The sequence below is a fragment of the Ammodytes marinus genome, assembly GCF_949987685.1.
Source record: "Ammodytes marinus genome assembly, chromosome: 1".
Lineage (NCBI taxonomy): Eukaryota > Metazoa > Chordata > Actinopteri > Uranoscopiformes > Ammodytidae > Ammodytes > Ammodytes marinus.
Genome location: NC_137230.1, coordinates 14,695,720 through 14,716,577, shown reverse-complemented (window position 1 = coordinate 14,716,577; position 20,858 = coordinate 14,695,720). Strand labels below are relative to the sequence as shown.

Below are 20,858 nucleotides of genomic sequence, written 5' to 3'. Positions count from 1 at the left end.
GCTCTCTCAGTGAGGGGAAAAGAGTGTCTGTGTGTGTAGTTGTGTATGAAGGAGATGTAAAGAAGCATCATTAGGATAATGGTGTTCTGATTTTTAATTTGTCATATGTAATAACTTATTATTTAATGATTTCCCATATATATATATACACACACACACACTTTGCAGTTCATATAATTGGGAAATGTATGAACTTATCTTAAGATGTTAAATAGAGGGGCAGGGTATCCTCAGGCAGTTTCTAAAGTGTTTTAGAGCTGAAACATTAATCTATCGAAATAATTTAGAGTTTTTGGTTGAATCCCCTATGAGAAACCTAACTGATGTTATTCCGTGACAGTGTTTACCCTCAGCCTTTAGAACCCAACTTTGGTTCAACTCGAAATCCTCCGCAATCCAAAATAGCACACAAACCTGGATTTAACCTGGGCAGTGTCAGTGTCACACAAGTTAAAATGACATGGTGTGCATGATGCCTGTGTATGATGATAAATAATCTTAAATTTTTAATAGCTCCTTTCAAGAGGCCCAAGGGCACTTCACACAAAAAAAAACAGCGAAGCAAACAAAATAAATAATACAGCAGAAAGAATTAACAGCAATGAAGTAACTATACCCCTTAGGTGTTAGTGAACAGGTTAGGTTTTCAAATTGATGCAGCATTTCAGATATCTGACAGTAGAGAGTTGCAAAGGGTGGGGTGGATGCCCCACTGGAGGCTGTGTCCCTAAAAGGTGGAGTCAGCAATTATGGAGAATGCTTGTTGTCAAAATAAATGTTTGCCAAAATGAGTGAATAGCTACTCACAATTCTCTACCTGTACGTATTGTGTGTGCGCTGAAAAGAAATGTTAGTCAAATATATGTAAACAAAGGGGGCCCACCGTAACTAACAAAATGCCCGTTTATAGAGCCTAGGCTGTGTATTAACACTGGATTTTTTCTTCCAGCGCACACAAAGTAGATCATGAGCAGATATTCACAGATTTTGAGAAATGGTGCAGTGTGTGTATGTTGGTATATACTGTAGTATAGTTTACCAAACCAGACACACGCAGACAGACACACTTCTTTTGATGTTTAACTGCTGCCTAGTTGGACAACAAACCAGCTCTATCTATGCTATTAGCTTGTTTCTTTTTTCTCTGTCTCAAACCACACTAACCGCAGTCTCCCTTTGATAAGATTGAGAATCCAACACGCTGCCTCTTGCCAAATATTCTGTCTCCGTCTCTTCCTCCGTCTAAACCCTTAGATTTCTGGTTCACCTTGCTCTTTCACATTCTGATCCCTGCGGATTGAAATGCCTTTTCTCACCTCTGTTGCTTTCACTCTTTATTAAGTCTTCTTCTGTTTATAAAGGATGTGTCATTCTCCCTTGTTAGAGCACACTCTTCCACCACATTAAAGTAACAGACACAACAGTGGGAATCCCCAACTCCTGTCATCCCTTTGTACCCACATTTCAGCAATGCAAAAAAAGACACATTTCTTCAAGGACAGTATTCATTTTGATCAGAATAATTTAATCAAGATTAAGTAAAATGCTATAATGCCAGCTTTTGATTATCTGTGATACAGATACATTACTGCCAGTTGCAATTGGGTATTGCAGTTCAATACAAAACTCTACAACAACAAAGATTTTGCTTTGGGTCTATATAGGCTTATCCTGGCCAGGTTCTCCTCTAAGTCTGACACTAAATCTGTTTATTTTGATTTCTAGCTTTTTCAGTCATAAATTGTGCTATCGTGGATTCCTACAACACCTCACATTATTGTGGAATACTGGTCTTAGCACAAAACCTTTCATGGGTTGACTAAATCAACAAAATAAATCCCTTTAAACGTTACTTCCAAATTGTCTGTAACATCCACCATGAATCTCAATAAACCCATTAAACAGTGACATGTAAGGAAACACAGTAGTGGAGCCGGTTCTTGTTCTGTGAATGTCAATGTTTTTTTATGAGAAAAGGTTACTGATCTCCCTCTCTTCATATCAGATATATCATAGGTAGATATATAGAGTAAATATGAATACAAGTCAAAGCGTATGTTTGACTGATCATAATTACTCTGTATTTATCTGTTATATCGGATCTTATTCTATAGTCACTGTTTCTGTTCTTCTGTTTAAATCTTCTTTCATTAATGATATTCTAATGCTTCTGTGATCAGGTCTGTATGCCTGTCTTCTTACTGGAAAAAAGGTTCTGCTTGTGAAGCACTTTGTAACAGTGTTAAGAAAGGTCTTATTTAAATAAATAAATGTAATATGCATCCCATTTTTTCGCATCGATGTGGTCTTTTTCTGAGTCCATATTCTTTCTTTCCCCTGTCTTTCTTTCTTCTTTTTTCATCACATCTTTCATTTGAGTGCTTGGGACTTCTTCACTCCCTCCCTCTCTTGCCCTGACATGCAGCAGTGTGAGTCAGACGTTAGTCTAGCTTCCAGGTGGGATGTGTGTTGACAAGACGAAAGCGTTGCCTATCACCAGCCCAAACTTAGCGAAAGTTACGGTAAGTAGAGAGGAATCTATCTACTTCCCCCGGCTCGGTTAATAGACACAACACAACTTAAAACACACCTTGGTTGGTAGATGTCAATATAGAACTAGTGTTCTCCCACAGAACCACTAATGGAATCGTACATACTTTTAATACTCTTAAAACTCTTAAACCACTGTTAGACATAGAACATAGAATAACATTATTGGGTTTATCTTTTTTGTTCCACAGTTGTCTCCGTTTCAACATAACAAGACCGGTACAGTTAGGTACGCCCTGTTCATGTAATAACGGCCATATTGCACACAAGACTAGGGCTGCAATTAATTGATAATCGATTAATCTGTCGATTATTTTCTTGATTAATCGATTATTAAGCGATTGGTTCGGTCAGTAAAATGTCAGAAAATGTTGAAAAATGTTGATCAGTTTTCCAAAGCCCATGTTGATGTCCTCAAATGTATTGTTATGTCCAAAACACAGATATATTTCAGTTTACTGTCATAATAGGATTAAAGAAACCAGAAAATACTCACATTTGATAAGATGAAAACAAAGAATTTGGAAATTTTTTATTAAAAAATTACTCGTAACGATTGATCAATTATCAAAATAGTTGTCGATTTAATAATCGATTAATAGTTGATCATTCGATTAATCCTTGCAGCTCTACACAAGACTAGACAATGCAATAAGTTAACAAGAGTGTTGATCTGTTATCTCCTCCTAATTTACAAAAGTTGTCTGACTCATTGTCACAAAAGTAGTGAAGTTTGTTTAGTATGTAAACGTCTCAGAGTCACGTCTGCCACTTAAACGTGATGTCCATGTTCATGGTTCAACACTTAAAGAGCACTGAGTCTCCTTTGGATAGACAGTTGTGTTTGCTTGTCAATATAAACTTAACAAGAGAGGCCTCCTTTAGAAGTGTGAATGTGATCTCTTAAAAGCACAGACCTAATTTTATAATCTGAGGAAGTGACCAATCCAGAAACTCACATATGCCATAATTGCACCATAATGACCAGTTCAGGGTAAAACAACAAAGAGTTGAATAAATATATATCTTGCAGAAGGAAGTTGGTCAAAGTTTGACTCAATAGTGTGAATAGTCAACAACTTCTGTAAATTAAAAAAAAAGTATGCTGCTTCTCCAGAATAACGATTCATCAAATGTAAGTGCCCTCCAAAACACTTTTAAATCAAATCATGACATGTTTATGGTTTAGGTTTGGGCTGGTTTATGTTTCAAATGGCTTGGTTAGGGCTTGGTTAGGGCTTGGTTAGGAGGAAGTTGTTGTTTTGGGTTAAAATAACTAATTGGTTGAATGTCTAGAGAAACATTGTGGTGTGGGGTAAACTAAGAACGTCCTCACGGTCAGGGGACCTTCATTGTCTTGATTAAGGTTAGGGAACAATCACGGCCATAGCTAAAAGAAACTGACATGAACTGCTGGTAGAAAACAGTCACCATAATATATTCTTCACCAACCAACAGGTACGCTATAACTAAAACAGACTTGCCCACCATAAATAAATACTCTTAAGAGTCTACTTAAACAACACAAGAGCAGCTATTTGAGTCATACTTTCACGATTAAATTGTGACGGCTAGGCTACCACACTTTACATCCACCCTTAAACCATCGGAAACTGGTAGACTTTCCTGGCTTGACGCATTTTACACACCAATGTTTGTGACTAACACAAGTTAACAGCTCATGCTAGGAGAGGATTTTAAAAGGAGAAGAGAAAAAGGATGGAAGCGGGTGGGTCAGTACCACATGCCACAATTGCTCGTTGTTGAGCGACACAGGCTTGAACTTGGACAGGAGCCTTAGCTTTCACTTTGTTTGTTGCTCCTCAGAAAAAGTCAAAACAAGGCCACAGTAAGTTTAGCAATAGCAATAGCCCTTCCCAAGTACCCAGCATACAGCAAACTGTGTTTCTTAGTTCTAATATGACTTTAAGTCAAAGTGACAAATGTTTTTTTTTCATGGGACGCAGGCTTTTTTTTTTTTTTTTTTTTTTACCTTTATTTATACAGGTATATCCCATTGAGACCGAAGACTCTTTTGCAAGGGAGACCTGGCTGTTCTCCTTTCCCACGTTACCATTCACACACACATTCATGCACCGATAGCAGGCTAACTATCGACATTCCCTCGAGGCAAGGTGGGTGAAGTGTCTTGCCCAAGGACACAACAACCTTGACACAGGTGGCAGGGCGGGGATCGAACCTCCAACCCTTTGATCATCGGCCGACCCGCTCTACCACCTGAGCCACAGTCGCCCCAAAGTCGTCTTTTTCTGCAGTGTTATTTTAGGCGGACATACACACCACCCACTTTCACCACCCACAAAGCAAAATGTCACCAACTAACCCAAAAATAACTGTGTCTTGACCAAACTCACCCAGTTTTGATACCATGGTTTCTAACGTTATTTCAAATGTTGTCCACAAGGTCACAGACCAAAATAAAATTGCTGGCTTTCCCGGAGCTCTGAGAAAACTCATGTTCATCAGCTGGTAAGCTGAAAAGTTGAAGGTCCAACTTGAGATACAAAACTTACAGGAAGGAATGGCAACTGGAAAATGTAAGCGTTTGATTTCGAAATCAGCTCCTGGTATTTTGCTCTCTAAGAAAAGATAGGCCTACATGAATCAGACGTGATGAGTGAGTCACCTGTTTTCCCCTCAATCCTCCAATAAAGTGGCTACGATTCTAGAGGCACCTTTGGACATGAGCGGAAGTGTTCTGATGACAAAAGCATCTTCAGTCAAAAAGAGATCTGCGACCAAAAGCTGTGTGTCCATTTGTTTTGGAGGCGAGGGAAAGAGAGACCGCAGGATGCATTGCGATGAGGTAATCTATTTTACTTGTGACTATGTATGATTAATAATGTTAATATGACGATGGGGAAGCAAAGTAAACTTTTCATATACACAGGGTGTTCCCGTCAGCCTTTTTGTCTAAGTTCCCGGAAAATCAGACCCGTGCAAAGGCATACATAACAACTATATTAAAATAGTTTTCACTGATGGTCTCGTTTGCTGTTACAGGTGAGGTCATTTGTGATTATCAGAGGAAAAATTAGACTGTTTACAGTTTACATTACCCCAACAGATACCCGATCTGCTCATTCACCACAGGATGGAACTAACGACCCAATCGATGCACAGTGCCTGCTTCCTTCAGACCTCAGCATCACTGCAAACCGTCACCAAAGACCGGTAGCCTTGAGCCTGTTCATGTTGTCGGAGAGATAGGAGCTGACCTCCCAATAGACAGGCCTGGACACGCAGCAGGCAGCTGCTGTCAGCCAGCCAGAACGCAGAGGAATGAATAGAAACAGCAGCTCCCCAGGGACACTGTTAGACCACACTGACAGCCAGCGCTGATCTGGGGTCATCTTAATGCACTCTGCCTCTTCCCCTCCGCATTAGTGGTGGGGAAATATGAAACCTGGATCACAACGAATGTTATTCAACTTTCTGGGTAGGCTTAACTCCGAAACACTGGCCCGAGCCTATGCAAGCCGTGATATGCACACTTGCGGCAATCAAGAATGTGGGAGTGCCGTGCGCTGCTGGCTTTGAATTTTCATCTGACACACACTATTCTATTTAATCTACAGTAAGTAGAGGCATTTCTATCTAGACCACCCTCATTTAGGGCTGTGACTAATGACTGATTCAATTGCCTGATAATGTCCTGGTAATTCCAATTAATTGTTTGGGTTCAATGTCAGAAAAAGTTAACTCTCCTAGACATGACAAAGAAACGCACCTAACACCTAATTTCTTTTTAATCCGGTATTTTGTATTTCCTACTGTATATTGTAGGGGAGAGTGGCCTAAGTTGTGCATTTTGGAAGTTGTGCCACCCCTTGTTTCTAGAAAACCGTGGAAGAAATTGGAAATGTGACCACATATTTAAGAAGAGCCATCCATTTGACTCATCCTGTAAAGAAGGGAGACACAAGGAATAAGATATAAGCACATTTAAGCTCAAAAAACTGTGTTTTGCCTTTCAAAGTAAAATTTCCATGATCAAGGTTTTTTGATTATTGTGTCTGAACAATTATAGACAAGTTTGAAAACATTTGACACATGTTTTAGTGCTTTGGTATGCTACATTTTGAGTCTATACAGTTAGCACGATGTCAGCCCTAAATTGCTGCATCATGCTTATTATCCAAATTTCTGGGATTGGGGTGATTTGTGCCAAAGGGCCTGGGTGAGTTATAAGTAAGTAAGTAAGTAAAATGTATTTATAAAAGCACATTTATGACAGTTTGCACTGTCCAAAGTGCTGTACATAGTGCATTCAGTAGGTAAACAATGAAGGTAAAATAACAATAACCAAAATAAAAGACGTAAAGCCCATACATCCACATAAACACAGATAGTAGTGCAGAGGTAAGATAGTTAATGGGGAGGAAACACCAGGGTGTACATATGGGTTTTGAGCCTGGATTTAAAGGCAGAAATGTAGAGGAATCACATTTGTCTGGTGGCAGTTGGTTCCACAAGCACGGAGCAACTAGTGCAAAGTACATTTCTGAGAGTTGTGCCAGTGGCATGGCTGTATACGCTGGTCAGTGGTCACCAAAAGAAAGTGATTGTCTACAGTAGCTCAGAAGAGAGTGACATCTCAATTCCACTTAACGACACCACTGATGAGAGTTCAGATGGCCAGAAAGATTATGATGGTGACTTTGTCATTGTGAGCTTTGCAGGTAAAACCATTAGATCTGCTAGGCCTTGTTTAAGAAAATTGTCCTTCATTGGCCTCACTTTAAAGTCACTTTGAGTGAAAAGTTGCACAACTTAGGCCACTCTCCTCTATTTCCTACTGAAAATGAATTAAAAAACACTTTCAACCAGCAGGGACATTGGAAGTAGGGGTGAGGGGGGTGCGACCGCACCCCCCCTCACCACCGCCTGCACCCCCTCTCCGCCCCCCTACACTTTGCCCTGTGCTACCGCGATTGCTCTGTATACAATCTCATAGCCTATGTCCTCTTTCCCATCTCCTGCTCCCTCACATCAACTTGACAGAGCATAAATATACACTATAATATCTTATAGGCTATATAGGCCTACTATATAGGCCCCCCCTAAGAAAGTAGTCCAACGTCCCTGTCAACCAGTGAATGTCATAGATGCTGTCACACACCAATAGGACCTGAGGCATGTATGTGCTTACACTAACAGCACAGGTGGCAAGCTCTTTACCTACAGTGATTGCTTATAACGGAGCTGTAGCCTACAATAAGTGTTGATTATTTGTTGTCAAAAATGGCTGTTTAGGAGCATTGGAAGAGGAGAGAGACAGTTCCAGACTCGCCTACGCACCATACTCAACTCACACCGCTAGAAAGAGTCCCAGACAGATTAAAGGCCAAGTTATATAACTTGGACTCCATTTGTGCACTTCATTGCATGTGCGCTACTGGCTAGTTGGCTATGTGCACACATAGTGTCAACAGAATTAATTCAGTTAAATAGTGCATTTGGTCGCAAGAAATTGATGATAAAAAAAATATTTCCTGTGAATGTCTTTTCCTCAAGTAAAGTGCACTTAAGCAGCTAACAGACGAGGTATGTTTGTGATGGGTTGCTAGCTTCACCTTAAGGACCAGTGTTAGCTCGTCAAGCGTTACCTTCAGCCTCCATGTTACTGTAATAAACGTGGAGGAAATAAGAGTTTTGAATGTTTGACGCAAGGCAGGAAGTGGAAATGTCAACTTCTCAGTCAAGTACGCTAAAGGATGCAGAAGGCTACATGTGCAAGGTGAGTGTGCCACAGCTAGCAAACACTATGACGACACATGTGATATATGTTTAAAGCTGTAATGAATTAGTTAACGAAATCCTCCAACTCCGCTCCTTAGCAGGGATGCTGATTGAACTCTGCTTACCTCGGTATGGTGATGCATTTCGTGTTGATATTCTGGGTGGTGATGGCTTTCTCCAGTTCGTCCAGTTGTCCCGTCTTCTTCAGCTTCTTCACCAGACTTTTCACCGCCTTTTCACACCATTTCTCCTCCTGTCCGTTCTGCTCTCCCTTCTTCCAGCCCAAAAGTCTTTTGACAATGGGGGGAGTAAAAGGCAGAATTGACATCTTGAGTTCAGTTAAGTCCTTCCAGTGTCGAGAAGTCCCGTCGGTTTGGACCAAACACCGGGGCAACTTGCTCTTCAAGCAGTCAGAGTGGTCCCGTCGAAAATGCCTCTTATGAAAAGATCAATTTTTGTTGTTTATTATTCGACGCACAGATGCATCCCGGGGTTAAACCCTCCGGTTTTAGCGCACTCCGTCAGTCTGGCGCGAGCTCAGCAGTGAACTGTGCGCCGGTAGTTTGTTGCGCTGTGGACTTTGTGCTACTCCGCCGGGAAAACTAGTTCCGTCTGCACTTCTTCAAGCCGGAGCCGTTTCAAACATATCCAACCCGAATCACAGCCATAACACGTGTTTGACTCGAACAAGGTTCAGACATACTGAGTGAAAGTGTTTTGTTTGTGTCCTAGTGAGATGCTCTAACCTTTGATCAGGAAAGTTTTGCTGAGTTCAGAGTCATCCGCGGTGCGGGGTCCGCCGGCCGAAGTCTGCTAGAAGTCTGTATCAAATGCAAATGCAGGAGCTGCTGCTGAGAGTTTCTATTCAGCCTCCAGACTGCACAGCAGACTTGTGAGAGGCCAGTCTGAGCAGCTGGCCAAATGTGCTGTGCTGATATTGCATATTGCACAATTATTCCTGTCTTTCCCCCTGCTAGCCTACATTCACTGATCACTAGGCTAGTTAGGCTACCCAAAAAGTTCATTGCAGGCCTATGTGAATTTATGTTGTTGTTTTCCAGTTGGCTAGTTCATCTTTGTTTGTGTGTTGACCTTAGCTAAAAACTTCCCTCAGACAAATATGCTTTATTCATTCTTTTTTGATCATCTTGAAAACTCAAAATTAAATTATCTATCTGTTTGTATAACATGATTATATTCCAAAGAGGGCCATGATGCCGTCTCCATATTTCCCTCAACAGGGTAATAAAGATTTTAACTTTAAAAGGAATATTCTCCAGTGTTTGTCTTTTTCCATATTAGTTTTGGAAATCCCCACCTTCTTAATTATCTAACATACCATTGCAGACACACATTCCTGTGTGTGTTTATGGCACAAATACTTGGGGTTTGACATTCAGCCTTTCCAATACAAGACTTTCCCAAGAATTGTTACTGGGTTGTTTGTCTCCACGAGGGTAAATAACTCAGGAGCTGCTGTAAGATGGAAGGTGATAAAAGTTGTGCACACACGCGGCCTACAATCTGAGCCACCAACTTGCCTCAGCCTGTTAGAGGTTTGAACGCAGGACGCCTACTTAACAAGCTGGCAGTTTGGTTTTTCAGCAGGGCTGAGCCCCTAAAACCACAATTGTTGCACACAATCACACAAATGAGCCTACATATGTACTCACTAACCCCTCCCACATGCGTCTACTGGTCCGCACACTGTGTGCACACACACACACACACACACACACACACACACACACACACACACACACACACACACACACACACACACACACACAGTGTCAAGGAGTCAAAGTGCCAGATGTACAATAGAGTGTGTAAGCACAGCTGAGCTCACCACAGAGAGTGATAGTGAGGCAATTTAAGGGCGTGAGGCTGCCTTTGTTCTTCAAGCTTCAAAAGGAAATACTTTATTGCGTTAAAGAGCAGTTTCCAAACTTGGGTGCCTTATTTGCAAGTGTGTGAAAGAGTTGTAAAAGTAAAGAATGTTCTGCACAAAAAGAAGCTAGTGCACTTGCTGGGTTTCCATTGACATACTCAGCTTTTAGAGTAGTGTAATACACAAAAGGCATCAGAGCATGGTCAATGTAGAATAACTTGCTAACTTCAGGTCCCAAAGCTCTGTTTATACATGTATTTGTTTTTACTCAACTGAGTAAGAGTAATCATAAACTAAAGATATACTTTGGCATGTATCTTATTTTTCAGAAGTACAAACCAGTGACCGTTCACACTCATACACCAACAGTAGCATCGACCTGTGGTTACCATTTTGGTATGTGTGTCCTGCAATCCCCCTCTCTGAGCACAGTGTGTAGTTTGTGCTAAAAATACAGCTGGCTTTGGGCTCCGCAGGACATACCCCTTCCCTTTTATCTATTTTGGTTACACAGCAATGTATATTTTTATATCTGCTGAAGGAACGTCAAGGTTCATCCTTCATATTAACAAGCAAATATAGATTCACAATGTGCAATGCTCTGTTTATTCATTTCAAACTTTATTAACCACATCATGTAATTATAAACTATATGCTTTTTAACCAGTATCAATAACATTTACACAACTGACCCAGTGAGTAAGTTTAACTTGCAGTGGTTTTTGTGCGAACAGTCATCAACATCAGCAGCTCCCTGTCTGTGATAACCATCAAGTGCATAGCAGTAAAACGCAGCACTCTTTCTGTCTCTCTCTGGTGTGTTGGCAGGTTTGAGGAGCAGGCTGGAGGAGTGTGCTGCCATGTGTCACATGCTAAGGCCCTCTCGGCACCTGTTTACGCCCCCGGGGGACTCGAGCGGCCAAGACAGCTGGTTTGTTTTGGAGAAGTGCAGGGCGAAAACTGGGCGGATATGGGGGTGCAGGGTGGGGGATGGGGTTACAGATGGGCCGCACTAGACTGGGGGGGGGGGCACACAGGGTGGACTGCGGAGGAGAGGACGGGTGGGGGTCTTCTGTGAGAAGAATTACTGAGCACAAAAGGCACATCAGCAAGACTGAATGGGCAGTGACCACGTGCAATCCGATGGATGATAATGACATTGTGCTGGCTACGACCTCAGGGAACTTGGTCCAGAGTGGTGCGTGTGTGTGTGTGTGTGTGTGTGTGTGTGTGTGTGTGTGTGTGTGTGTGTGTGTGTGACGTCAGCTGCTCCCAATGGGGCAGAAGGGTCGGAGAGAATAGAAGCTGTGGATGCGTACGATAAGGACGCAGATGACAAATGTACCTCCAACATAAACAAAAGAATAACTGCATTGATAAAGTGTATGAACTACTCAATGTTGATCCAATATCCATTAAAGTTTACTTAATTTTCCTTCCATTTTCACATACTTGTATAATCTGTGGTATTTTAATGTTGTATCCTCCATGCACTGCATATATCACACTTTTATTTAATTTAATTCAATCTTATGTTCATTTATTAGGTACTAGAAGGACCTAGAACCTTATTAACCTAGGACCTTATTAGGTACTAGAAGGACCTAGAAGTTTTAATGTTATTATTATGAATTATCATTGGATTACTATGACTGATGAATGTATGCAGTATTTTGCTGTTATAGCTGCCCATATACAGCAGCCGATCATCTTCACTACTTTATATAGTGTTCACTAGTTAATTTACATCAATGCGATGTATTTACAATACGATCATATGTTTGTGAGGTAACAACTTCCTGTCTTTGGCCCCAAGACATTTATAAATCTGAAACTCAATATTTGTCAAACTATTGATTCATGTTTGCAGTGCAGGAGTGATTGCCTGCTTTTGGATATATTTGTGTGTTTTGACCTGTATGTGTGAGATACAAATGGGTATGTTTATGTATGAGCGAGCTGTCAAGAGCTGTACAAAGGTGCATTGCTTTCAATCTCCTCTGCAATAATATGACACCATGTTTTCTTCCTGAAACAGCCATCAATCGCTCAACGGCTCCTGACAGTTCCTGGTGAGCACATGGCATACCAGAGGCATCATAACCCTCCTACACACACACACACACACACACACACACACACACACACACACACACACACACACACACACACACACACACACACACACACACACACACACACACATCACATCACATCACACAGAACACACCCTTCTTACACATGTGGCCTGGCCCTCCTTTCTCACTTCACTATACAGATGACACTTTGTCTCCCCATCTCTTTCATTTTTGTTTGCTTCACAAACAGCTCTTATGTCCCTTCACATCTTTATACAAATTTGCTTCTGCAAATGTCTGTTTATATGGGACCATTGTTTACACCAAGTTATCCACTTAAGCAGAGGAAACAATTCTCAGTTCATAAGTCCCCAGTGACAAATCTTTTGAAACTTCAGCAGTTGCACAACTCACGCTGCTTTGAATAACAGGAAGACAGTTATTTTTCCTCTCTGTGTAATTGCCCGGCCGTCACTCAGAAAAATCCTCAGTTGCAGGCTGTTTGAGTAGAAACTACATATAAAGGTAGACTTTGTCAAAATGAAATACCTTATATTATTAAAACTTTCTTTTTTCCCTTCGTTATGGAGGCCGTTTTTTCTGATCGGATATTCGGGAACACAGCATGGTCACATACAGAGTCTGCCACATGTACTAGAAAGTCAATATTTATTTACAGTTTCTGTATGATTACAAAAAGTTGTTACTGACTGTTTTTAAAAGACTGTGGTCTGGTTGGTTACAACTTACAAAGCAATACATTAAGTGCAATGAAGAGAAGGCTGGAACAAACACTGTGTCTGTGATAAGTTGCTATTTTACAGAGTTGGTTGACTCTGCTGATGGATAAGCATATGGAGGCCTACTAGACACTGTCCTTATTGTAAATGACTCTACCTTTTTCCAGTGTGTGTGTGTGTGTATGTGTGTGTTCATCCAGTTAATTTTGATAATCTTTGTAGGTATTTTTAAATGCTGGCTCTAAGTCAAAAGCTGTAACCAGGATGTTAGAAATAATGAGGTTCCCCCAAATGCCAAATGTAATGGAAACGATTAATTTTCATTTTGGGAATAATCTATAATAGTCTTATCCTGTCTTTTATTTTCATCTTTTTAATACAAACCCATCCAACAATCTTTAAAAAATGACATCTTCTGTAGGGGCGTACAATAGGAAAGCCGGGCCTTCAGTCATGGTGACAGGTTTAGGATTTAGGAATGACTGGAAAGATGCAGCAATTAATAAAGAACTGTGTATCGGAGATTAAGACAACTTTTTCAAGTTACTCTGAATGGAAATCCACCAAAATCAATATAGGCCTACTATTGATTTTTTTTTTATTATTGTGATTCACTAATGATTCTTATATCTATTACGATATTACTTACTTTAATGTTCAATCATAGTTGCTGAAAGTTTTATTTTTCAACATGATAGTAGAAATACTGTTTACCTTGTCTTTTACATGTATATATTTCATGTCAAAAACTAGCCTGGTACCTGGGCCTTACTCGGTCACAACAGCAGCAGCTATACATTTAACTGGAGGAGTATATTGCGCATTCTGTAACCCTCGGGTTGAACCCTTACAGGGAAAAATGGGTCAGTGTGAGTGACCTGGAACAAGCGACCGCTACAGCAGAAGTCATATGTTTGTTGCTCATCAGCACTGTGTGACTCTGCTGATGCGACTTCTCCTTGATATTATGTGAAGCAAGCACAAAAACACATGACTCACAGCTCAGGTAGTAAGTTTATTCTGGTCCCTTGTACAATCCCTGCAGGGAAAAACTTCAGCCCCAGTTCATCTTACTCACTGTATGCAATTACAATCCCAGAGATAACCCCGGTGTTCCCACTGTGACTGATTCTAAAACGTAAGCTCGTCTTACACATTGCGGTCTGAGGCACCGCTGTCATGACTTACCTCTGAGTCATGAGTCACTATAAATGGCTGCTGGTCAATCCCTGAGAGAGCAAATTTCCTGTTGTTAGCATGCCTGCATAATCTCATTGATAGCAGACAGGATATTGAGTTGAGGTCATTCAGTTTGAGAGGGTATGCACAGGCAGGAGTCTCAGGAAAGCTTGTTCCACATATGAGATGATCATATGACAACACATGCTCCATACCAGTACAAGTACTTTGACTTAACTGCTTTGGGATGGTGATTCAGCTAGAGTTATTAACCTGATTTAAACCTTTTTAATGAAAGAATCAGCTGCTAAAGGTGTGTATAATCTTCTCTGACAGACATGTTTCTGTAATTCACACCCAAGAAATCCTCCTATGACTCAACAGCCTGTTCACTGATGAGTCTGGTTCAATGAGTGTATGGATGTGATAATCAATGGAAGCCTTCTCTCTGTAATTCTTTACATATTTGACAGCAGAAGGAGCAAACTCAAGCTTCTCTATCAGCAGTATGTTGCAACTAAAATATATATTAATTCCCACCGATCCATAATCAGTTGCTTTATTTATTTATTTAGTCTATAAACCGGTAACTGTGAAACGTCCAGTCAACTCCACTCCTTTTACCTTAATTCAAACACGACTAGGTCATTTCAACTTCCAACTTGTTTCAGAAACAAATGAAAAAATACAAGCAAATATAAATCAAAAAGAAAAACCATTAAAACATCTTCATTGAATAAAAACAAATCATAAACAAGTTTTTTCATAAAATAAAAGTTATTTAAAAAAAATGTTTTGAGGATTTATCTTCTGCCGAGTATGAATGTGTACTATTTGATGTCTTTTTGAAAATACTGTTTCGATTGCACCACCCAGTGGCACCATTAGTTTATTACAATCATTTGCTAAAATCATTCTAGGAATAGTATTACTTAATAATATTTTACTGAAAAATAAAACCTTGGTCAAAACTATAATATTAGTGATGGACTACCAAATAATTTGATATGATCAAATCTGCTCATCATTAGCTTGATTTTTTTCCAACATAAATAAATCACCATGATGAGCGCTGACTATTACTGATGACTATGTTAAATGAATTATGTCTAACTCCATACTACTATGTGGGATTTGTATGACACTGTCCACTGAACATCACACTTAACAGAACACTAAAGTGGATTAGATCGAGGGAAATTCCTATTTGAACCATAATTGCACATTATATCCCTGTATACCAGAACCACATTTGCATTTATATGACAACAACAACCCCTCAATCTCAGATAACATATGCATAGAAGATCGAGCATTTGGTCACAGACCATTGCTTTTTCTTTGTGGCTGATATCATTTTTCATTCTCCTAAGCCCTATTCACACACCCCTTGACAATATGCAAATAATGTCCCTGGGCGACCATTGTATTGCCACACTTGAACAATATGAGAGAGAGGAACACGATTGTTGCAACAGAGTTGTTATCAAATTCCCAGAGCCTTTTAAAAAATGGCTGCAGCTGATCTGTGAAAGCATAAACAAAAAGATCTATTGGATATCCCTAATGTTGTTTGGAAAAATGAGTCTTGCATTAATAACATGAGATGAGATACTCATATTTGTACAGCTCCCATCAATTTATTTCATCCTTTTCTTTTCTATTCTGCAAATTATACTTGGTCATTTTAACGGAAAGAGAAGGAAAACAATCAAAAGTGAAAAACTGGAACAAATCCCCATATCAGAGTATAATTTCAGTAAACCTATTGTATTGTGTCAGCTTCTTTATAATACCTGAGCTGATTGGTTTTAAGATGCTCTAACGGTTTATGACCTCCCTAATATGAAACAATGCAAGGTTATGGCCTCAGTCTGGATTATTTCAACCAAAGAATGATTGCTACCTTGCAGATTGTCCATGTTAAGCAGTAAATGAAAAAAAATCATACAAACATCTAAATAAATGTTTTTTAATGCTGAATAGCAGAAATACTCTTTATCTTTATTTGAGATCCCTCAGATTTCGCTTGAGTTCCTTTATGGGTCATCATGACCCCCAGGTTTGGAATCATTGAGCGCAATGATGGGTCTCAGTCATAGATAGTATCAGCTCCAATCAGAGGATAAGAACCCCCCCCCACACACACACACACACACACACACACACAGGTCCCCCACAAACACAGACAAACACACACACTCCCCCAAGAATGATGACTTTGATCAAGGATTAAGGTTTGAGTTATAAGATTAACATTAAATATTGAGTTTAGCCATTCTTTTTAAATTGATAATACTGTACATTCAATTGATTAGAAAGTGTTTGAAAAATTTGAACGCAGTAAAAAGCTCTGCTCTCATGTTCATGCACAAGAGAGTCATTGTCCTCTAACTTTCAATATAGGACAACAATCAGAACAAGACCTTTCTCAACATTTCTCAATCCCAGTGATACAAAGTAACTAGTAAGTACATTTACTCAAGTACTGCACTAGAATTTTGACATTTTTTACTGCCTTTTTACTTTCCATATAGTAAATAAATAAATATTATATAATTTAAACATTGTTTATCCTCAGGGGGAGGAACCCCACAGTATATACATTTATATAAATCCAAATTAGCTGCAACATAAAAGCATGTACACATTAATGCATAAATAATTATAATCCAATAATATAACATATATTATACAGTATTTAGTATTCCGAAATTGGCCATTCTGCAAAATGAGTATTTACTTTTGATGCTTTATTATGTTGATGCTAATGCACTACTACTACTTACTACATTCATAGATAAGATTTTAACTCATGAGCTTTCTCTTGTAAAAGAATATTATACGCTGTGGTAATGTTGCTTCTACTTCTTCCACTTGCACACACAAAACATCACTTGACTTGTTACACGTGTGCCAGAAGATGGCAGCAAAACCACACTTTTTTTTACAGTAACAATTTGAAAACACCAATGAACAGAAAGTCCATTTATAAATGTGAACACCACAACACAGAAGAACACTTAAGGGATCGAGACGATTATTTTAATCCACAGCACGTCTAGCTAACGATTGTGTTTCTGAAGAGAAAGTAAAATATTGGTGTAGAGTCTGACTCCAGTCCTCCGTTGGAGCCATAAAGTCTAACTGCCAGTCTGCCTTGTGCATCTGAGTCACTTTGCGTCTGTCTCCCTGTGTGGTCAACAGTGTATTATACCTACTACAGCACGAAGAATCAGATGCTTTATTTCAGCCACAATGTAATTTCCCGCGTTAGTCTTGTTTTTTTGTTTTGCATAAATGTAACATGTTTTTATTTATGAAACCAAACGTGTCCTGTCTACTCTACATGATGTTAAAAGATAATCACGTACATTAAAGGTTATTCAAAATGACAGACACCAGAATTTTTTTTTGAAGTTGGTATCAAAAGTAGCCTATATTTTTTGTATGCAGCGTTGATCCTGCAGTAGGCCTACATTAAACAATGTTTTTTCCTTTTGCGATAAGATGAGTAGGTCTACCTTGTTCTTTTTTTAAATCAGTGAATATCTCCTCGCGGTACACTACCTGTCTGGATGGCGTTTGTGCTGAAAAAAGAATCCATTGTTAATTCAAAGCCTAGGCTCTGTAAACAGGCATGTTGCTAGCTACGGTGGGCTCCCTTTAGTTACATAGGCCTACCCTGTGTTTACATATCAGTTTACAGAGCTGAGGTTGTATATTAACACCAGATTTTTTCACACACACAGCACTGATAGGTAGCGGATTGTGAGGAGATATTCACTGATTTTGACAAAAAGTCACACAAGCATTCTCCCAAATTGCTGACTCCACTTTTAATCTTTAACAATTAATTGTATCAACTCATCATAAAAGTACAATATTTCCCTCTGAAATGTAGTTGAGTAGAAGTGTAAATTGCATAAGATGGAGACACATGTACCATAAATACACTACTCAATTAAACGTGTTACTTAGTTACATTAAAGTTCTATAAGTATTAATCGTCTGTCATTTGCTCTGACAAGACTGAAATATGATCCAACTAAAGCTTGACTTCCCCTTAACATGCAAAAATACAAAAAAACAACAATCCTACAGTTAGGTGAAGGGAAGTTAAATACAAATGTCTGCATATTCTGATCACACCCACACATCAGCCTAAAATTGGACATTTTTGCTCTCCAGTGTGTATTTGGCTCAGACAAGATGTGATGGTAACTGACTGCTAATTGGTTTACATATGGTGGTAGGTGTAAGGTGATAGGTACCGTACAAAACATCATTACGGACAATCACCTTTACAGCCAAATATTAAATAGTATTCCGGCATACTTGTCCTGATGACCTGGAATGGAAAGAATGTAGCATCCTTACTAATATACGTAATTTACCAGAGTTTTTTTTTTTTTTTTTTTCAATTCAGGTTAAAAAGTAACTGTAACTTTGCAGTAACTGTAATGTAAAGAGTGGATGCCAATGGCTGACTGGATGGAAGAACAAATCCATTCAACACATTCAAGTTTTAACATTAAATTGACTATAGTGTGCAAAGACACATGGTGTGGTCTTTCAAGTAACTAGGTATATAAGGGTTGCAAAGAATATATGAGAAAATGCTTTGTAAGAATGATTTGAACGCTTGAATTATTAGCCTGGACTCAGAGTAGGAGCGATGGCATGTCTTTGGTAAATGCACTGAAAAAACTGTTCCTGGGAACAACCATTTCACAGGACCTAAAATGATATCCCCACATTGACTCCGTCCGGAAAAAGGCTCAGCAGAGGTTATACTTTCTGCGACAATTAGGGAAGTTTAATCTGCCAAAAGAGCTGCTGACCACCTTCTACTCCACCATCATTCAGTCTGCCATCTGCACCTCCATCACTGTCTGGTTTAGGTCAGCCACCAAACGGGACAGGGCCAGACTGCATCGGACAATAAGGACTGCAGACCTTGGAGCTTACCTCCCCTCCATCCAGGACCTGTACCAGTCCAGGGTCAGGAAAAGGGCCGTAAAAATCTCAGCAGACCCCTCACATCCTGGTCACAATCTATTCAACCTCCTCCCCTCTGGTGATACAGGGCACTGCCTGCCAAAACCGACCGACACAAAGACAGCTTCTTTCCCCAAGCAGTCACTCTGTTGAACTCTTATTAAAAACCCTCGCTGAATAAAGTCCATTATCATTGTTGATGTACCTCATGTCTATATTTTTTTAAACTTACAATTCCAATATTGTTAACATTGCCTCTGCACTGATCTGCCTTGCACTATATTTATATATATTACATCTTAAATCTCTGACCGTATATATTTATATTTAAATCTTAATCACTAACTGACTGATATACCATTTCTGCCCCCTTTGAATTCTTGAATTGTTGTTGTGTATTCATTTTGTAAATTTGTAATACTGTTTACTTAACAGTATTTTTTATATTTTTAGTGAATGTTGTACTTGGAGAGCAAATGGTGACCAAAGTCAAATTCCTTGTTTGTTTACGCAAACCTGGCCAATAAAGCTGATTCTGATTCTGAAATACACCAACAACTATATAAGGTAATAATCTTAAAAATGTAGGCCTATGTAAAAGATAAGTAGGGGAGAACGGGGTAAGTAAGCACACTTTTTACTCTAGTGAGAATTGCTCATCACCTAAACATCTTTCAATAGTCATTCCTACATTAAATTGAAGCTTAAGGTGTTTGCTTGAAATGCGTACCCCTCACTTTTTCTATCTTATTGTAATAAAGAAGAAATTAATCGTCAAAGACACCCTTACACATTGTGACAACCAACCCCATCAAGGGGTCGGTTGTTACACACTATGGGGTTGTTTGTCACAATGTTATCTTAATGGGAATAATCTTAAAAAGAAGACGAGAAAGCAGAACAAAATTTGAACGTGTAATTGCATTGTCAAGTTGACAAATAGGCCTACATAACTTACTGTAGCCTTGGCAGCTGGTCTAGTTTGGGATGCACTGGGTTGTTTTGATTTTGTTGCCCTTTTTTCTTTTGCATGCTAGCTGCCTTTTCCTGCTCTATTCTCTCCTTCTCTGGGGTGTCAGTTAGGACACAGCTTGACAATTTATTTCGTTATTGTGTTCCTTTTCTGGCTGCAGCCTTTGGATAACATGTGACAACCAACCCCCCAAAAAATGTGACGACCAACCCCAACTTGAATTTCTTGCTAGCATCAAGGCCAACAACCATCTGACAACTAATTAGCTTGCTAACCACAATCTAAACTATAGTTTACCCTTCACACTTTTTATGTGTAACAAGTGTTTTGTTATAAACCCATTGTGTAAAAGCCTAGAAGAAAAATACTGAGGAGCTAAATATTTTCAATTTGACATGAAAAACACAAACAGTCCTCTCACCTCAAATTCAGCAGTCTAACTCCAAGGAAGACTATGTAGGTGACCTCTGACCCCAATTGTGGATATTTACATACCAAAATTTCACAGACAGCGCCTTCTGGTTCCGAGATATAACGATTGTGACAACCAACCCGTGTGACAATTTACCCCGTTCTCCCCTATGTACTGTATATGTTCAGTATTTAATTTGTAGATGTATCTTATTGCAACCTTATACCAACATTTATGTGGTTTGCTCCTAATTTCGGTGGGAACATTGGTG

General features: G+C 39.4%; 1 protein-coding gene across 1 annotated transcript in view; it reads right to left on the bottom strand.

The window, feature by feature from the left end:
• Nucleotides 1-8,866, bottom strand: part of LOC307254154 (mothers against decapentaplegic homolog 3) — a 30,809-nt gene extending 21,943 nt beyond the window's left edge. The window contains exon 1 of the mRNA XM_080032416.1: nt 8,439-8,866. Coding sequence (XP_079888542.1) covers nt 8,439-8,641 — 203 coding nt within the window. The 5' untranslated portion in view covers nt 8,642-8,866. The remainder of the gene's footprint in view (nt 1-8,438) is intronic.
• Nucleotides 8,867-20,858: the final 11,992 nt, after the last annotated feature.